The 19,989-nt window shown below is 44.2% G+C and overlaps 2 protein-coding genes across 24 annotated transcripts in view; both read left to right on the plus strand.

The window, feature by feature from the left end:
* r3hdm2 (R3H domain containing 2) overlaps nt 1–12,191 on the plus strand; it is a 41,075-nt gene extending 28,884 nt beyond the window's left edge. For 7 of the 23 annotated variants that reach the window (XM_028997622.1, XM_028997623.1, XM_028997625.1 and 4 more), the window contains 17 exons: nt 701–796; nt 1,271–1,320; nt 2,117–2,170; nt 5,220–5,452; nt 5,863–6,050; nt 6,215–6,316; nt 7,010–7,300; nt 7,867–7,993; nt 8,088–8,248; nt 8,333–8,487; nt 9,007–9,107; nt 9,231–9,400; nt 9,628–9,772; nt 10,272–10,363; nt 10,783–10,860; nt 10,946–11,030; nt 11,138–12,191. In XM_028997622.1, the coding sequence (XP_028853455.1) occupies nt 701–796; nt 1,271–1,320; nt 2,117–2,170; nt 5,220–5,452; nt 5,863–6,050; nt 6,215–6,316; nt 7,010–7,300; nt 7,867–7,993; nt 8,088–8,248; nt 8,333–8,487; nt 9,007–9,107; nt 9,231–9,400; nt 9,628–9,772; nt 10,272–10,363; nt 10,783–10,860; nt 10,946–11,030; nt 11,138–11,475 (2,466 nt within the window). In that variant the 3' untranslated portion in view covers nt 11,476–12,191. Of the gene's footprint in view, nt 1–700; nt 797–1,270; nt 1,321–2,116; nt 2,171–5,219; nt 5,453–5,862; nt 6,051–6,214; nt 6,317–7,009; nt 7,301–7,866; nt 7,994–8,087; nt 8,249–8,332; nt 8,488–9,006; nt 9,108–9,230; nt 9,401–9,627; nt 9,773–10,271; nt 10,364–10,782; nt 10,861–10,945; nt 11,031–11,137 lie in introns of those variants that run through there. The other 16 variants (XM_028997629.1, XM_028997630.1, XR_003751380.1 and 13 more) reach the window with 16 other exon arrangements.
* Nucleotides 12,192–12,587: 396 nt separating this feature from the next.
* On the plus strand, nt 12,588–18,155 carry LOC114800963 (SH3 and cysteine-rich domain-containing protein 3-like). Its single transcript, XM_028998900.1, has 13 exons — nt 12,588–12,734; nt 13,336–13,410; nt 13,605–13,683; nt 15,423–15,579; nt 15,872–15,969; nt 16,065–16,146; nt 16,232–16,329; nt 16,430–16,493; nt 16,723–16,772; nt 16,843–16,946; nt 17,339–17,390; nt 17,544–17,681; nt 17,813–18,155. The coding sequence occupies exons 2-13, from the start codon at nt 13,394–13,396 to the stop codon at nt 17,909–17,911; spliced, it is 1,038 nt and encodes a 345-aa protein (XP_028854733.1). The 5' UTR covers nt 12,588–12,734; nt 13,336–13,393; the 3' UTR covers nt 17,912–18,155.
* Nucleotides 18,156–19,989: the final 1,834 nt, after the last annotated feature.

The following is a 19,989-nucleotide window of genomic DNA, read 5'->3' on the forward strand; positions in this document are numbered from 1 at the left end:
TACCACCTTCATGTATGTATGTGGCAGAAGGTTGGAACAAAAACACCATCATCTGATCCCAGTTAAGCAATGCATGTAATCAAATTCTAATGCAACACACGGTTTCACAGAGTATATTGAGCTTCTTCAAAACACCTCTCTTGCTTTTTTCTCATGAAGTCTCACTTCATCCTTTCCGACTATTTTTAATAATACAGTTTAGAAACATTTGAAAAAGCATTGGTTTTCTTAAAATCACAAGTTGATGGGCTGGTCTATTTAGTATATTTTTTGTAAACAGTAGTGATAGTGATAAATAAAAAACACATCCTCCAATTATCTGAATTATTTATGAAGGGCTTATGCACATATATACAGCTGGGTCACTAACTCATATTGGTTAAGCATGTGTAATTACTTAAATCTAAAACTGAGAATCAATATGCATAAGACGGAGCACAGCAGCATGTCTGCAGACATTATTTATGAGTGTGATGAGCCCTTCTCTGTCAATTGTTAATTGTTATTCAAGTTTTTAATTAGTTTAATTAACACTTGATGAATGCGCTTGTCATAATGTGCTGTTTTGAAAAAGTTTCCCTGACCATTTCACATTTTACTTGCAAGGTTGTTTTATGCTGTGGAACACTGAATATTCTTATTTGAATATTTATCTTGCAAGTTTTCTTGCAAAATTTCTAATCTAAACTGTTCGTTCTAGATCCGTGTGCCACTGCAGGATGGGAGGCGGAGTAAGTCCATTGAGGAGCGAGAAGAGGAGTACCAGCGGGTGCGAGACCGGATCTTTGCACGAGAAGTGAGTTGCTTGTGGAATTAAAGCTTTTAAAACCGGCCGATGAGTCCCAGGTTCCACTTTATGTCCCTACTGGGCACAGTCAACAGGCTTAATGCGCTGCTTTTTATCCTCCTTGGCACCGGTTTTATTTGAACTGGGAGAGGTGCTGTGTTTTTTTAGAATTGGCAGGAGGCTATGTCTGTGCTGCTACAGCGCTGTGTGGTTTTGGTTTACATAGCCTGTAAAGATGCAGCCACTTAACCATAAAGGTTGCACTTCACCCTTCTGCCCTTTACTGATAGATTGGGGACCAGAGATAGTTTTTGGGTTGTTTTGAACATTTAAAGGTTAGACCACTATATGGCTGAATTGTAATCAATAACCGAAACAATTTATTTATTTATTGGTTTCCTTTGTGTAAACATGCATCAGCAGACCTCAGCTCAGTTAGAGCTACAGGGGGGAAAGGGGAGTGAAGTTATTTGTAATTTGTAGGTATTTTCTTCTTTGCAGTCCTCGCAAAACGGATACATCAATGAAAACAGGTAAGCTAACGAGTAACTTTGGAGACTCTCATTTCTAAATTATACACTGTGTCCCTTATATCTTGCATTGTAAACTTTATGTTGGGGTGTTGGCTACGGGCACATGGTGATTTCTTTTTCAAATGTGCGTGTGTGTGTGTATGAGAGTAAGCTGAAAGCTACTATTTGTGGTTTAGCTTTTAAGGCCATAAATGAAAACAGTTTCTACTGTACGATGGGGACAATTATACATTCTTGCTTTTGTACCATGCATACTATATTTTTTAATAATTGTACAGCCAACATGTCTGATTTTCATGCTCATTTAGTCACCTCAAAAAAATGTATCACAGTTTCATTGCTGCCATATGAGAACACTGTTTTGGCACAGTCAGGTTTTTGCGGGTCCCCCGATGAGGCCAGATTGGGCATCGTTTGACCTAAAGTTGTATAATACCACGTATCAGGGCTCAGGTAGCTACCACAAGAAACCCTCCCACCATTATTTTGCAACTCTAGACGCAGTGCGAGGATAACAAGCTAGTGGAACCTGGGTTATGCTAACAGGCCAGGTTCAGCTGAGGTTACCGAAGAGTCCCATTCCACTGGGACAGCCCTTCACACCAACTACGTAGGTGGTTTCCAGAAGAAACAGAAGGATGGGTTTTTCAGAAGCATTTTTTCCCCTTAATTTTCTTTTTTGCCCTTTGTTCATTTTCTTTTCCCCTTTAAAAAAAATTCTTCACTCCTTCCTCTGTACTCTCTGCCCTCTGTACACCAGTAACCTCTAGCATTTCTCTCCAATGTGATTCAACAGACTGTCCACTGAGGGCTATTCCTCTAGCTCTCAAAAGAGGAGGCAGATCTTTAGGTACTGGGTGTGCTGTATGTTATCATGCTTGTTTCCGTGGTGATCCTGCTTTTTCTTTATCCGTTTTCTTGCTTGCCGATGCCTTTGCACACACTGGGACCGCGAGGCCCATGCATGGCTACCTTGTGGGTGAATTTTGGTTTCGATTTTGTTACTCATTCGTTGGTTTGATTTACCTACTGAACTTTACCTCTGGGGCCGTCGCAACCGCCACTGCAACCTGTTGGCCCTGCGCACCGCGTCGGTGTGGTGTGGTTTGGTTTGTGAGTGTGTGTACGTGTTGCCGAGGGTGGGGTCTGAGCTGGGCTCTGGGGCTTGTTGCCATGGTGGGCGGTGCTGTTCCTGTGAATGCCAGTGGGTGTGCGGTGAGGGACCAGGCAGAAGCATGCTTCAGACGCTCTGTGGGCTCCTCCACAGCTCCTGTTGGGTTTATCTCCACGCGAAATAGTCACGTCTTCGTTCCTGCCATACTGTCATGGAGTTCATTAACTCGTTTAATGAATGTTCATATTTTGGTGGAATGTGTCTGTCTCGGGTCTCAAATTGTGAAACATCACCACCTACTGTTTGATATTAGACAGCACATAAACCTTTAGGAACCCGTTCATCACTTTCATAAAAATAAAACAAAAATGTTCTCCATTCTTCCTGTAAAGGGTGAGGTTGGAACAAAGGGACATGATTGAGACTCTCTTGTCATCTAGAGAGTTTCCTGCCCCCCCCCCCCCCCCCCCCCCCCCCCCCCCCCGCCAGTAAATAGGCCATGTGTTGTGCTCCAAATAGCTCATCCATTAATTACAGACACTCAAAAAAAAAAAAAAACATAGCAGATGCGGTCACCTTTCCAATCCGTAAAAGAAATGGATGGAAAAAAAAAAAAAAAACCCAAAAAAAACCCAGCATGGTGGGTCCACCGCTTCCCCGTCCCAGAGATTTCATTAGCGTCCTTTCGCACTCATTGATTTCATCCCACGCTTTCCTATTCTTTCACCCGTCAGCACCTGGGGAATTGGTGAGGAGGTGAAGCCGGATTCAGCAGCAGGCGGTAGAGCTCCCTCGGCATGGCTTCCACTAACACTCAGCCATTTAATACAGGGACTTGATGTCCATATAGATACGGCTTAAAAGTCATTACGATATTAATGGCAACGTAGGCTGTTTTTTGTATTGCCAGAATTAAAAAAAAAAAAAAAAAAGAGATACTTTAAGTGTTTATTTAGCCACAGTTCAATTATTAAAATCTTTGCTCCAGTTACTTTAATTTACTTTACTTTACTTTATTTAGCAGACGCTTTTATCCAAAGCGACTTACAAGAGGAAGACACCAGCAATTCTCGTTCGACTTCTATAGAATATTGAGTTTACAAACTAAGAGCCCTGATAAGGCTCAAACTTGTCAGTGAAGAGCATGCTCAGAGATTGTTAGGTGCTAGACGAAGAAAAATTATAATGTATTTATACATTTATGTATTGTTTGTGCAATGTGTACGCATGTGCGTGTGTAAGTGTTAGATTTGTCTGTAATATTTTTTGAACAAGAGGGTTTTCACCTGCTTCTTAAAAGTGGTGATAGTCTCGGCTAGTAGTGTGGAGGAGGGCAGGTTGTTCCACCAGCCAGGGACAACAACGGACAACAGAGATGATTGGAATCGGAGACCCCGTGAAGAAGGAATTTTTAGTCTCCTTTCGTTTGCAGATCTGAGAGAGCGTGCAGGGGTGTAGCTAGGTAGTATTGTGTTGATGTAGGAGGGCGCAGTTCCATTTACAGCCCTGTAGGCAAGCGTCAAGGATTTGAACTCAATGCGAGCAGCTACCGGGAGCCAGTGGAGGGAGGTAAGAAGAGGTGTATTTTGGCTGAAATGACAGTTAAAATGACTTAAAATGTATTTTGGACTCTGGGAAAACATTCCGCAGTAACATTTTTCTTTTTCACTTGGATTTCAGTTAATGGTTTTGTGTAAAATGTGACACGTTGAAAATTCAAATGCTATTAGATGAAATTATACATTTTTTTGCCAGTCACCATAGGGTTCAACTGTCAATTGGGGGTGACATAGGAGTGGTCCTCAATCCTTTCCTTGTTTGGTGAGATTTCAGCTCATCATGTTTAAGACTGTGTGTGTATGGTGAAATGGATAGAGAAATGGATAGTTAGTTTGGGTTAGTTTTGGGTTTGGGTTAGTTTTTTTTTTTTTTTTTTTTTTTCCCCCCGTCGTATCCTTCCATTCCCCAGAGCTGTATATTGCAAAATCTAAAAATATCCCCTCTTCCCACCAATATTTGTGCCAGCTCTGTGTCTGGTTGTACTGAACGAGTGTGCCCTGGATCTAGAACTGAAAAGATATCCGACTGCTCTGATTAATTGTGTGCCCGGTTGGTGAATAGCTCATTCAAAGGTTACACTAATGGTCCTCTATTAAGAAATGCAGTTTTCTTTTCCCTCTCAATGATTACAAACTTTAACCACAGGAATTATTGATTTTATTGGCAGCTGCCCTTATCCAGGTTGACAGCGCACCATACAGTGTGTATTCTACCAAGTTTCACAGTGGAGTGATTTTTAGTGTTTGTGAGTGTGCGTTTGAGTGGGTGAGTGTTTTTATGTTTATGTCTTTGTGTGTATTTGTCTGTCTTTACGCAAAATTCAGTTTGTGGTCCGTTCCGGCGTTGAATTTTATTTCTGCTCTTTTCTACAGTTTATCAGACATCAATGGTTGCTGCATGAGTGTGAAATTTGTGCATATGTGAGAGATAAATAAAGCTTTTCTCTGGCATTAATTTGTCTCTGAGGTATTTGTGGTCGTCGCTGAGGTATTGACGGTGCTTTTGTGTTGAATGCTGCATTTTTCTCATCTATGAATGTGTGTGGGACGTTTTTGCCCATTCTTCTTCTTCTGTCTTCCACTTTCTGCCCCATTTTCTCATATTTTTCCTTTTCTCTCTTAATTTCCTGTTTTCAACACCATCACTTGCATCGTTTCCTCACCCCGTTTTCACGTCTTTCTTCTCTCTGTCCACCCCTTTGCTCTTCTCCCTCGGCTCCTCCCAGGGGGAACAGGGAAAGCTCTAGCCGGGCGTCCAGCAGCCGCCAGAGCAGCACTGACAGCGACATGAAGTGTCTGGAGCCACGGCCCTGGAGCAGCACCGACTCGGACAGCTCCAACCGCACACTGCGCCCGCCCGTCACCAAGGCCAGCAGCTTCTCGGGCATCTCCATCCTCACACGCGGGGACAGCCTCGGCAGTAAAGGCTCTCAGGGCAGCGCGAGGGGCTCCCGCACTGGTACTGAACCTGCTGACATACGTGATCAGCATTCATACATTTAATAATAATCATTTTTGTTCGAACAACTCAAAAGTGACAATTTATTAACAAAATGGGAAAATTCTGTGTTCGGCATGCTAACCGGCTAACAGTAGCCCACCCTCGCAATACGTCTGTGTACCTGAAACACTATTTTGTTGTCAGTGTAGGTGTGAGGAGCAGGGGCTTGGATGGAAGGGTTGAGGATGTACTGCCCCCTATTTTATAGAGTGTGTAAAATCAGACTGTAAACACAATTTTCTTAAAAGGTCCAATCAAGGATTCAAATGAGCATGGCTTAAGCCAGCCCCTTCTTTTTATGTTAGTAAGTCATTCAGGTTATTTTTGCTGCAGGTGGCTGGTTATGTATGTCTGGATAAACCGAATAGTTTTCTGCTTTGTAGGTCTTCCCCTGGTAACTCCAGATGTTTGCACACCTGTTCCTGCACCCCAGCCCAACCGGGGTCTGCTGCCCAACCCTGCTCAGCCTCCAAGCCAGCAGCCCCAGCCACCCCCCCAGCCTGCCCTGCTGCCCACCCCCACTCAGCACCCAATGGGCAACCACTTGATGGCACAAGTGAGCCTTTTCCCTTCTCTCGTCTCTTTCTGGTTTTTTAAGTACGCATATTTTTGGAAACAATTGAAACATTTTGATTGTTTCCGGCTTCCTCCATTTCTAACAAATAACCATTCTTTCTTGCCGCGCCCCCGCTAATCTTTCTACCTCTTTCCTGTCCTCAGCCGGTGGCATCTCTCCAGCCCTCTCCACAGCCTGTCTCATACCCCAGTCCCTCCTGTCCTCAGGTCCTCCTGCCTGTCTCTCCTCCCCAGCAGTATAACATGGTACTCTTATTTCACTTCCTACCCCCATAAGTCCTACTGCACTCAGGCAGGCTATTTTTTTCAAGACCTTTTTTTTAATCGGCATGTTTTCTGCTAATGAAGACCTTTATTTCCCTCAGAGCTTTGGCTGCCACTAACATTAGTATTTCCAATTAGTCTTTTTACATCTTAAATGTCAACATTTATTTAATCTTACGTAAGGGTATGTTTTATTGATAAATTTTATGGTTTAAGAATAAAAGTTGCCAACACTTTGTGAAACATTACATAAAAGCCACATGAGACACCAGAATCTGTGGCTAAAAGTATTCAGAAAGTGCAGCATTGTGCATTAACCGTGATCCACCCTGCAAAGCTCCAGTGCCACTGCAAATTCGATAACAGTAAGTGACTTCTGATTAGTGTTTGGATCTACAACAAAATTACAAGCAGTGGTGCTCTGGATTTCACACACGGTACCACAGAACACAATTATATAACAGGAACGAAGCCATTTTTTTCTAAATGTGAATATATACATACATTGAATTTGAAATTGGTCTAAAATTAAATGATTAGTCTTTTTTAAGTCTTGTGTTGAACTGTGACACAAACTTGGAAGTGGGGATGGACTTGTAAATGACTTCTTTATTTTTTTAATTAAAATTCAAAGTTTTAGCATGACATACAATTTTTTTTTTTATTCTCACATAGGGTGATGAATTGACCTCTCAGTTTGGCCAAATGACGCTGAGTCGCCAGGGTTCCAGTGAAGCTCCTGAGCCTCCGCCCATGTACCAGCCTCAACCTACTGTCTTGTCCCAACACCCCCCGCCACAAACTGGGTACATCATGGCGCCAGGAGGCCAGCCAATGCCCCCTCCTTCTGCGTACCAGCCCACAACGGCACACCCCCACCCTCCACCACCCCCACCAACAGCCCAGCCTGTAATGCAGGCGCCACCTCCACCACAAAGCTACATGCAGGCTCCACCTCCCCAGCAGGTACTGGCCAAGGAGGGTTTCTGATTTTGTTTTTCATTTCAACTAAAGGGGCTTTCTCTGTATTAACTAGGAACCTGGCAGCTGAACAGAGTCGGAGGGTCCTGTTTGCATTTGCATTGCAGCATGGCCATTACTATACAATTGTGCAATACATGCTGTCAGCTATTGCTTTTTGTAATTTATATATATAAAAGCAGTTTGTTGCTTATTGCAGATATGGAGATTGCACTGAAGTTTAATTTGGAGCCTTTAGTTCTCCTGTCCCGCGTGTTTCTGTGAAGACTAACAGACTCACTACAACGGCGGGGGAAATCCATACAGCATTTATTTAAAGGTTTTGAGTGAGGGTGAATGTAGTGCTATATACCCTGAATAAATCTAGATTACTGGAGCAGACCTTCTAACCTGTAAAGTTTTTGAAGCAGGTATTTCTTGTGCCAAATGCTCCAAAAAGGTCAAGAATGCCCAGTCGATGGTGTCTCTCAAGAACAACAGTATAAAACAACAATATGCAATATAATCAAATCATATATACACAAAAATACACATTCTTTCTTTGCTTCTAGATCCAGGTGTCGTACTATCCTGCTGGGCAGTACCCCAGCTCGGGGCAGCAGTACAGGCCAATGTCTCACCAGGTGTCTTACCCCCCTCAACGCAGCCAGCCCATGGCTCAGCCCACACAGCAGTCGGGTCAGTGGATCTCCCCCTTGCTTTACTTCAGACTGTTTCTCACATTGTGAATTTGCTTTTTGACCTGGTGTGACCATTTCATTTCTCCATTCAGCTGCTCTTCAGACCATGGTGCCCAGTCAGCAGCCTGCATACCAAGGCATGATAGGAGTGCAGCAGCCACAGAACCCGGGCATTCTCAACTCTCAGAGGACTGGCATGGGAGGCCAAATGCAAGGCATGATGGTGCAGTACCCCCCAATGCCCTCTTATCAGGTTTGAGTCGTCTTAAGAATCTCATTTATTGGATAGGAGTGCGACTTTACGCACAAAAAAACATTTACTACTGCTTAATTCTAGGTGCCCGTGGCCAATGAGAGCCAGCAGGTGGTCCAACAGCAGTACCAGCAGCCTGTGATGGTTCCTGCCAGCCAGTCGGTTCAGGGGCCCATGCCAGGCACAGCTATGCCCGTTTACTACAGTGTCCTCACCCCCACTCAACAGAACAGCACAAGGTTTGTGCCACTAAAATACACACACACACACACACACACACACACACACACACACACACACACACACACACACACACACACCGCAGATGTATACAGGGGTAGTCGTTGCATGATCAGCAATAACTGTACAGCCAAGCTCCTACACATACCCTGTATATGCCGAAGTAGAGATTGCGTTGTCAGCATTTCACAGGCCGTACATGCTGTGTGCCAATATCCAGCAATATTTTTAGAGTAATTTATGCATGTACCGCACATACGGGTTTTGGTTTTCTGTTAATCTAAAAGATTTAAAAACTGCTAGAGGCAGGTAGGAAGGCTGTTTTTAATTTGGTAGGTCTTGTTACATATATAAGTGTTTGTTACATGAAGCACCAGGTTCTGGAGAAAGTTTTCTTTTCCACTATGTGCTGTCTGACAATTTTGTAGCTGAAATTACAATAAAGCTCAGTTGAACTTGAACTAAGTCTGTGTGTTTTTTTTTTTTTTTTTTTTTTTTTTTTTTTTTTTGTGATCCAGTCCATCAGTGGGGTACCTGCAGCCTCCCAGCTCTGATCAGTATCAGATCACCCAGTCACCTTCTCCATGCAACCCACAGCAGATGCAGCAGCAATATTCAGGTAAAACATTTATGTTGGACACATGCTGGATGAATCAGACTCCAAAGACCGGATTTTAGGGGTCAGTACATGTTTCCATGTTCTCTTTAGTTAACTTTGTGTGTGTGCATATGTCTGTGTCAGGTGTTCAGCCTCCTGGCCCAGGGGTCATGGTGATGCAGCTCAGTGTTCCAAATGGACCCCAACCTGCTCAAAATCCCCCTATGGTGCAGTGGAACCCCTGCAAATACTACAGCCTGGATCAGAGGCCCAGCAAGCCTGGAGAGCTTTACAAACCTGACTCCAGTCAGCAGGTTTGCTTTGAACTCTTAAATGTAATAAAAATACATTGCTCTAATATTTTTTATGCAAATCTATGTAAATAGATTTGCTTGTCAAGTCTCTTTTTTTTTTTTTTTTTTTTTTTTTTTTTTTGCTGTGGTGGTTCGTCCAACAGAAGGTGTTGGTTGATTTTGATCTCTTCACTCCCCCTCCCCTAGAGTGGTGTGTCAGTACTTCTAAGTGTATGTCTTGTCCACAGGCCAGTACCCAGTTGAGCAGTCCACTGGCCTCGCCCACTCAGTCACCCACTCAGTCCCCATCCAGCAGTGTTAACAGTGTGTGCCCTGGCCTCGGACATCTGCCGCTCATCTCCCAGTTTTCCCGACCTGGAGGACCAGCTCAAGGTATTTATACACATGCACACATTAACTTTAACTTAGTTTCATCTGTATTTTACAAAAACAAACCGCATTTAGTTTTTTTTCATATGGTGTGTTTGCACACGACCGTCTGTTAATCTGTCCCACTGCCTCTCAGTGACCTGCTCCTATTGCCTCTGGCCTTTATCCAGACACACTGAGACACTAACCCATTTACCTCAAGGGATTGATCTTTCTCTTTTATACACACACACACACACACACACACATACTCACACACTAACCCACTTACCTGATACATGGTCAAAAGGGGTTTCATACTGAAGGAAACCGGTCATTCCCATGTTTCAGACCAGACTAACTCACACACACAGTACCCTGTGTTTTAAAGCTGATCCAGTCATTTAAATCTTAAATTAAGTTTCCTTTCCAGTGTATATATATATGGATTCATAGCACATTGGCTTATTCTAAATATACCCAAGGTACAATTCTGACTGTTTGCATGGTGTGTCTGCTGCAGGCGAAGGGCGTTACTCTCTGCTGGGGCAGCCTCTGCAGTATAGCCTGTGCCCGCCGCCCCTCATGCACAACCAGTCCTACAACTCCCATCAGGTCAGTGCCCTTTGGATGCCCACCCTCACGTCATCTCTCCGTACCTCACGCTCCGCCTCCCTTAAAGTCACACTCCACCCGGAAGGATTTGAATCTTGCAAGCTGATTAGGACAGAGGTCACATTTGTAGTTTTTAATTCATGCGATCAGTGCGTCTGCTAGTTTGGGTGTGTTTTTTTTTTTTTTTTTTTTTTTTTTTTGCATGTTGATTTTATATCTCCTCCTTGTTTCTCATGTTCACCCATGACCTGGACTTTTAAACATTTCCCATCATCTTCAGCTACGTTTCTTCTCTCCTACCTGTCTTCTTCCTGTGTGTTGTCTAGTGTGCTGTTTTTTTCTGTTTTAGCCTGTGTGTCTCCTTGCCTGCTAGTGTTGCTGTTTCACATTGTGTGTTTTACTCCGTGTCTCTTTGCCAGAGCAGTAATGGCCGGTTGCTCTTGGTTGAGCTCTCAGAGGGCACGGCAGCGGCTGTAAGCGTGGCGCGGTCAGCTTCGGTACGAATGGACTAGCGGCCGTGTGAAGAGCTGTGGCCTGGTACCGACTGTTCGGTCTGAACTGGTTCCCCTGCTGTGTCCGCAGGTCCAGGCAGTAATGAAGCACGGGGCGCGAGGGAAAAGACAGACGTTGAAATCTGCTTCCACAGACCTGGGCACCACTGACGTTGGTGAGAGAAGGAGAGAACCGCTCGGTTGACCAGTGCCATTAGAATAATGCGACTTTACGCAGATGTAGAAATGAATTAATAATGTGTGTCCCCTTCCCGTGCCCCAGTCGTAAGCAGGGTGCTGGAGGTGACGGACCTGCCAGAGGGCATCTCCCGCCCAGAGGCCGAGAAGCTCTTCAACCAGCTCTTCCTCTGCGGAGCCAAGATCCAGTGGCTGAAGGACCCTCAGGGGCCACGGGGCTCAGCAGCAGCAGGGGCCGGCGGGGGCAAGCCGGACTGCAGCGACCCCGCCCACCTCTACACGGTGGTGGCCGTGTTCCCCAGCACCATGGCCGCCCAGAGCGCTTCCTTCAAACTCAACAACAGCGGAGGCAGCCTGTTCAAGCTACGCGCCGCCAAAAAGAACTATGACCTGCGCGTGCTGGAGCGAGCCAGCTCCCAGTGAAGAGAGGAGGAGCTGAGGGAGGGGTGGAGAGGACTGCTGGTGGTGCTGAGAGGTGGAGAGGGACAGAAGAAGAGGAGATTCACACTCACGTTCTAAACAATGAAATGCTTTATTATTATTTTATTATTATTATTATTATTATTACTTTTTTATATATAACATTACCTGAAGAGCACATAAGACACGTGGGCATGTGTATAACTATTGCCATGTACAGTATGTGTGTATATAATAATAATACACACACTCGCGCACACACACACACTCGTTCACCTTCACACAAAGACACCAACAAATCCATCAGCAGGATCGCGTAGCACATGACACACTGGACAAGAGACCTCAGCCAATCCTTCATCTCCTCCTCTTCCTCTCCAGCCCTCCTCCCCTCTGCAGCATTTTCCTTCGATTTTTCTTACGTCCAACTTTGTTGTTGCTCTTTCATTCTTTTCTTTCTTTCAATCTTCCTTTCTTTCCACTCACTCTTCCTCCTCTCTCTCTTTTTTCTCTGTATGCCTTACTGCTGTTGTGCGTTTCTGTATTGCGCATTTTTTTTCTCCTTCAGAAAAATATTGTAAATTTTTTTTTTGTTCAATATATTTATATAAGTGATGTAAGAATAATAAAATATCTATATATTAAGTGACCCCCCTCCCCCTCCCAGTGGCAAAGGAAAAAAAAAAACTTTATTACCAGCCCCATCCCTCCTCCCTGCCTCTCCCCCAAATCCTCATTGTGTTTGTGCGTTTTTTTTTTTTGGACTGATGTGCAGAACGAATCCGAAGAAGTATTAAAGACGTGCCCAATGATTGCGTATGTCTACTGTAAATTCCATTTAATCTGTAATTTTTGGTTTGTTTTTAAAAATATAAAAGATAAGAAAAGATGAGCGCTTGGTGTCGTCCTTTTTCGTGTGATGCAGTGTTTTGCTGTTTAATTTCGTTGCATTGTGTAATTCGGCCTGCTATGTAGTGACTTTATTTATGAAGGTATTGTATTGTGAATCGGAGGGCTGGTTGCAGTGCTGGCAATAGAGCCTGCCTTTCAGTCAATCGGCTTTAAAAACTGACATGCAGCTGTCCCACTCAGTCTCCCGCACACACACACACACACACACACACACACTCTGGGGTGGGACTTATGGATTCTCCCACCTGTTTAAAACGCCTCTTTTGGAAAGTCCTCTTTGTACGAGTCGAATCTTCACAATGACTTCCGCCGTCTGACTTGGTGATTCCACAGGTGAAGAATAACGTTTGGTAAGTGTTTTTCTTTGGTTTCATGTTGTTTCCAGCAGTTATGCTGCTGGTAACATCTCTCAGATGAAATGACCTTTCCATTGACACCGTAGGCACAGTAATACAGTTATTGAAACTTTTTTTTAATTTTTTTTTTTATATAAATAACGTTTCTCAATAATATTCACTTTTTGTTATTACACTGCCATGTATGTGGGCATGGCTTGGGCCCTCAGAATAGTCCCCTGTGTGCTCTCACAGCCCGTTCTCCAAGTGTTTCCTGTTACTTTGTGAGATCTCTGAGCTTCGGACTGCTGTGTTTTTTAACAGCATGATGAGTGCAAACCATGCCCAATTATGAATTATGAGAACGACTATCACCACGACTAAACATATTTAATGCAGTAGTAATTCAGTTTGTGGTTATTATTCATTGTGTCTGTTTTAATTCATTTCGTTCTGCTCGTTCCACATTTGCTTTATTTAAATCTATCTGTTAAGTGACCCATTGGCTGCATTTGTACAGTTCTAGAACTCCAGTAGCTACAACAATCATATGAGTCACAATATGATGTGCCGGATGTATATTTAGCTGCGGAATCTCTGGTATTCCTCCCTGCAGTGCCGCCTAGTTTTTGTGAGTGGAACTGCAGCCACCGGGAGGCTGATGCCAGTGCACCATGGCCCAATATGACCAGTGAGTGTTAATGGTCATTGCTGCCCATGAAAAACACAAACGCAGGTGTATGTACGCCTGTCATTTCAAATATAACTATTATTTAACGGAGTCTAATATAATATATTCTAATCTTTTCATAATGGGGGGCGTTCTATACACATACACATACATATATCACTCATGTGTGAGTTGGATTTGTTTTCTATACTCAGGCTGGATGATAAGGATTCGTTGGATATCCATGACAACCCTCCAGCCCCTGACAACGTGGTGAAAGAGGAGGATAACACGGTGAGACAGGCACGGCGAGGCTGCTGAATATAGCCGGCGCTGCTAGAGCCCGGCTCCCCACAATTACGGCAGTCCTCTCAAACCCCACTGTTCCTTAAATAAAGCCAGCGCGTGTCTTAATTGGGGCTAAATGCCGCTTGTTTGGGGAATCTGAGTTCCACGTCCTCTGCCTGTGCCGGGGAGGCCTGCAGGTCTCGGTTTGGTGTTATTTGGTGCTCCTACTGTCTGTCGGTGTAATTTAATGTCTTCTGGCAAGAGTTTCAGTGAATTGGCAGTACCTGCAGTGTGTATCTATGTATTTGAAGGTTATGGTGTGTGTGTGCAGGTACATTTTGTTCTTTTGTGTCTGTTTGAAATACCCCAATGCGTTTGTTAAATGTGAGTTGATGATCCAAGACCCAGCTGTGTGTGTGTGTGTGTGTGTGTGTGTGTGTGTGTGTGTGTGAGGATGAGAAAACGAAATGGACAGGAGGAGAGGTAGATGGGACGGGAGACCAATTAAAACAAATGAAGCCTGACATCTCAGAGGAGCAGCATGATTTGGAGGTGGATGGAAATAGACGCAGGGAAAGAGAGGGAGAGCAGGAGAGCTGGACAGGTGAAGGAGATGATTGCTGTAAATCGGTGGCGGAAGCTGATCATGTAGGGTCACACCGCTACTGCGCTTCTTCTGATGGAGGAAAAAGTGGGAGACATGCCCCAGGTCAGTGGTGCAGTTTTTTTGTTTTTCCTCCGTTGACACCTTGCTCACAGCACAGGATGCTACTTAGGATGTTAAAGATTTATCAAGTCCTAAACTTCAATAATTTCCTGATCTATCACTAAGTTTAATTGTAGTGTTGATTTAAGATATTACGAAGGCTCCTGTGTATATTAAAAATTATACTAACCATTGCAGAATATATATATAATCCCCCCCCATTGATTTTATGTGCTTTCCACTGGCAGAGTAGTAGTACCCTGCGGCTTCCTCTGGGCATCACTACGCAAACGTATTGCACTGTAACCTTGGGCCAAGTGTGCACTCATAGACCCAGGAGCACGCAGAAGCCCCCCGTCGTAGGACATAAATATGCTCGTGTGACGCATGGAGAGATACCTCACGCGCGTCAGGAAAGAATGATGGTGGACCGCTGGCGTGGGGTGGACATTTCTGAACATTGAGGCTTCCGGGGCTTTCCTGTGGGAGCAGGCAGATTAGAGCAGCCACAGTGCCGCCACCAAGCGATCGGTCACCTCAGACAGTGAGAGTCAAGAACGAGTCAAGGCCATAAGTGAGAGTGGAGAGGCGTTGGCAGGTTGTCAACTGGCCTACAGAAATCCACAGTTTCATCTTTTTATAGTCCAGCGGGTCCACAAAATTCAGTCTGATTACCTGCGATTATGCATTATTAATATTTGGTCATTTATTACATTCAGTAGTGACTGGGACAGTCCCCCTGGAGACACTCAGGGTAAAATGTCTTGCTCAAGGACACGAAGGTAGTAAGTGAGGTTTGAACCTGTGGTTTTAGACATCTGGTTCATAACCGAGTGTCTTGCCACTTTATTGTGTGGTTCAGTTGTCATTTCTGATTGGCTGGTGGGTGGACATGAAGACTGGAAAGTTTATTGCAGCCATCAAAGGCGCAGCATGCAACCGGATTTATATCCCAGATTTCCAAAAGACCTACGTAGTTTACTTGGACTTCCGATTGTGTAAATTGATAACTGTGGTTACGTGGTTGTTATCCCTGCAGGTTTACTTCATCTATGATGAAGAGGTCGAGGAGGAGGAGAAGGAGGAGCCTCCGCCCCCTGAGCCGGTCAAGCCAGTGAACGACAAACCGCACAAGTTTAAGGATCACTACTGCAAGAAGCCCAAGTTCTGTGACGTCTGCGCTCGCATGATCGTCCGTAAGAGAGAGAGAGACGTGGCTGCCGACAGAGTTATTTTCAATTCTGATGTTTGTCATTTCGATATTAATCAATTTAGAATCCATCCAGGTTAAGAAGATAACTGCAATGATATGCCTTTATTATTTCCTCCGTCACCCTGATCCTCAAAGCCAGTCTGCAGCAGCTGGTCCTGTTACCTTAATGTCATTAGGCATACCGATGCATTCTTGTCACAATGTCATTCCCAGCAAATGAAAATTCCAGGTAGCTCCGTTATTTATAACTTCTTTTTTTTTTTTTTTTTGCTCAGTGAATAATAAATTTGCCTTGAGATGCAAAAACTGCAAGACAAACATCCACCACCAGTGTCAGTCCTATGTGGAGTTTCAGAGATGCTTCGGCAAAATCGCAAGTTTTATTTTCCAGCTGAAAATTGTAATATTTTTGCAAGCGAGTTTATCAGACTTCACATTTGCTGACTTGCTTTCCCGTGCGCCGCCCAGCCTCCCGGCTTCAGACGGGCCTACAGCTCCCCCCTCTACAGCAGCCAGCAGAACGCCACGGTCAAAGAGCTGCTGCCCTTCTGTGAGTCCCGGGCCGGCCTGCCTGCCTGACAGCAGCCGCTGTTGTTTCTAATAATGAGACCCCCTCCCTCCCTCCCTCCCGACAGCCCAGTCCAACCGCACCGACCCGGTGTTCGAGACGCTGCGAGTCGGAGTCATCATGGCCAACAAGGAAAGGAAGAAAGGATCCGAGGACAAGCACAAGGTGCCGGGTTTCTCTGATAGAAAGAGAGAGAGAGAGAGAGAAAGCGATGACTGGTGCCTGAAACGCCGTTTTCATATCGTGACTCCATTTACGTCTTCAGATGATGATGATGATGATGGAGGAGGAAGAGTCCCAGCCCAAAGCGGAGGAGGGGGGAGAGGGGGGTCAGTGGTGCACTCTCCTGATAAATCTCCTGATTAATTAAATCAGTGCCTTCTGAATTTAACTGGACTCATGAATTCTTAATTATTATCGTTCCCGTAACTGCAGATAAATTATGAGTGCAAAATGTAGAGGAATAAAATGCAATGCAGGGAAAAATAATCATTATTCTTTCATCTTTTATCATACTGTGATTTGTGTGTGTGTGTGTGTGTGTGTGTGTTCATTTAGTGAACCAAGAGGCCGATAAAAAAGGAGACAAAGGCGCAGGGGATGACAAGGTTAGAATCATATAAAATGATGATCAATCTACAGGAGGTACCATCTGAAAACCTTTATTATTTTTTAAAGAATAAGAAGCCACAGCCTGGGAAACTGGGCGTCTTCTCCCAGTCCCACTACTACCTGGCACTGTACCGATTCAAGGCTGTGGAGAAGGATGACCTGGACCTGCAGTGAGTGTCCTGTTTCGTCTGTCTGCATGTACAATAACAACGACAGTAATAGTAAAAGCAATTTTTATATAAATTTACATAATGTATCAGACGCCCTTATCCAGAGCACCTTACAATCAGTAGTTACAGGGACAGTCCCCCCCTGAAGACACTCAGGGATAAGTGTCCTGCTCAGGGATACAATGGTAATAAGTGGGGTTTGAACCTGGGACTTTGTGGTCTTTAAGGGTTGTTGAGAGGTCATACAATTTTTACACTCAAGCCACTAATATTCATGGATCTATTTGTGGTCATAGGCGAGTGTTATTATTCTTATACATTTTGAGCTCTTTTCTGTTATGTTGACCTTTTATAGAATATTGTCATTCACCCAAATCTCTTATGTTTTTCAGTCCTGGGGACCGGATCACGGTGATCGATGACTCCAATGAGGAGTGGTGGAGGGTGCGTGTTCCTGCCACACAGATAAAACACACACACACACACACACACACACACACACACACACCTCTGTAATTCAGGCTCTATCAGTTATTACACATGCTGGATCCTGATTCGGCCAACTCTGTGTGTTTTATATGCGTTTTGTGTCTTTAGGGCAAAATTGGCGAGCGGTCCGGATTTCTTCCAGCCAACTACATAATCCGTGTGCGTGCCGGGGAGAGGGTGTTCAAAGTCACTCGCTCTTTTGTGGGCAACAGAGAAATGGGGCAGATCACACTGAAGAAGGACCAGGTTAGACTTTTCTCCCACTTCTTTTCTCATTATCTGTAGTTCAGCTGTAATGTTCATGGCCAATTTACAAAAACATGCATTCCTAATTTAATCTGTTTTATTTTTTTCTTGTTATAATTAATATTGTTCAGATTGTGGTGAAGAAGGGAGAGGAGGTGAACGGGTATCTGAAAGTCAGCACTGGCCGGAAGCTGGGCTTCTTCCCAGCTGATCTGCTTCAGGAGATATGAGCAGGACCATTGGGAACCAGCACGAAGAGGAAAATTACCAAAACTCCTGAATTTCCTCCTGTATTTCACTGCTTCAGTTCAGGACCCACATTGCCTTCATTTATTAATGATGTGTAAATAAAATGCTATTTTGTTCCAGGTTATGATCACAGTTTGACATGGCCGAACAGTTGTAAGCAGTGCAACCTCTAATGCAAAATTTAAAAATGTTTTTAAATAAAAATAAAAAAGTTTTTGAACAGACTTTCCTGTCCTACAGTGCCCTCTAGTGGAAAGATTCCTGTTTTTTTCCTTTTTCAATTAGAAATTAGCTGGGACAACATGACGTTCAGAGACACTTTAATGTTGTAAGAAAGTTCAAGTTATTTTTCAAGTTATGTGCAGCGTGTCAACTATGTGGTACAAATTTTTTTAAAAGCATTTGTGATATTCCGTTTGTCACTCAAACGCTCATTCACACCCAGACATCTTTTAGCACACCTGTCGCGTAGCTTAGAATAGACTCCAACTATAAGTATATTTACACCGGGATCTGAGTCCTGAACGTTCCTAGCATGCTGAGCATCCTTTGCTAAGTACTGGGGGTACTAATTTGTGCTAATTTGGTCCTAATGTGTGTACACGTACCAGATCAGAAACACCATGTAGTCATTTCTCTATTCTCCTTTGAGGAACAAATGCAAGCGAATAAGTATGTGCTGCTGGGTTGGTAGGTCCCCTAAATACTGATCTCCGATGGGATGTTGGAAATGTGTGTAGAATTGAAATAAACATGATCAGCAACCTTGAACACTGTTTTTCCTCGGCCCTGTTGTTAAATACAGATGGAGGTTGCAGTTGTGGGAATTTTAAGCTGCTATGGGGGGCCTGAAGCTCATTCCCCCTTCTGACATGCACAGCCCGAGACAGACAGAGACAGCTGGGGTGCTTTATAGTTCTTTATTCCCCACATCTTTTTTCATCTTTTTCTTTCTTTTCCATCTTTGCTTTTTTTCCCCTTTTCCTGCCTTTATTTCACTTTTCTGCTCTCTATTCTTCGCCACACATATTTTCATTCTGCTTCGTCACTGGGAACTGTCAGTTTATTCTAGGTCTTTGTATCGCACACACACAGACGGTATTTTGGACCGTCAGTAGCAACTATGTCTCTAGTCCAGGTAGCCGCCAAGCTTCAGCAGCCGTCTGATTGGGCGACAAAGGCACCTCTTCAGACACGGGTCACTTCCTCCTTGGTGGCAGCTGCCGCTTGTGTTGACTGAGACAGTGGGGTTGGGGAAACAGACATCAGACTTGCCATGTCATCTATGAACTCTGACCCCTGCGCTAACACTGCCCTGTCAGCCACACTGACGGCAACAGGGCCCAGGGATGATGCACCACTGGAATACTGATACGTATCAGGTGGCCTTTCCTATGAATTATTTTTAAATGACTCCATTAGTCCATATTGTGGCTTCTTTTATCACAGACTACACGACTTTTTATGTATTAAGCTTAACTGTGTCTTGTTGGTTTAATAATTAGTTGCAGTACTGCTACTTCGCCACCAGATGCCAGTGTTGCGTCTTTTTTCTGCTCACTCCTTCCTGGGTGCCGCAAGTGGATGGCTAGATGGACACTTATGGTCTTCAGAGGCCTAGAGAACACCCAGGGTCTTCTCTACAAATCCTGAAAACTTAAAGTACACAGAGCATCATTATTCGCTCTACACAGCTGCATTAATTTCATCATGTCTATATTTTGCAAAAGTGGTGGAGCCTGTGAATCGAAAAAGAGGCATCAGTAGCAGATGCGGGTCGTGTCAAGTCTTAAAAGCGTACGGCAGTAAAGGGCCGCTCCTGCGGTCTGCGGCCGGGTCTCTAATGCTCTGAGCACGGAATCGCATTACGTCCTCCGTGCCGCTTCGGAGAGGCGCATTAAAAAATCATCCGTCTCCGTTTTTAGGTTTTGAGAAATACTGCAAATGTGTTTCTTTCTTTAAAAAGTGAATGGGATAAAGCTGTATTAGCGCGTCCCCCTGCCTGGCAGAGCTGCTATTGATTTTAGCCCGATGTTTCAGAAACTCTCTTCCTCGGCCT

Source organism: Denticeps clupeoides, chromosome 12, assembly GCF_900700375.1.
Source record: "Denticeps clupeoides chromosome 12, fDenClu1.1, whole genome shotgun sequence".
Classification (NCBI taxonomy): domain Eukaryota; kingdom Metazoa; phylum Chordata; class Actinopteri; order Clupeiformes; family Denticipitidae; genus Denticeps; species Denticeps clupeoides.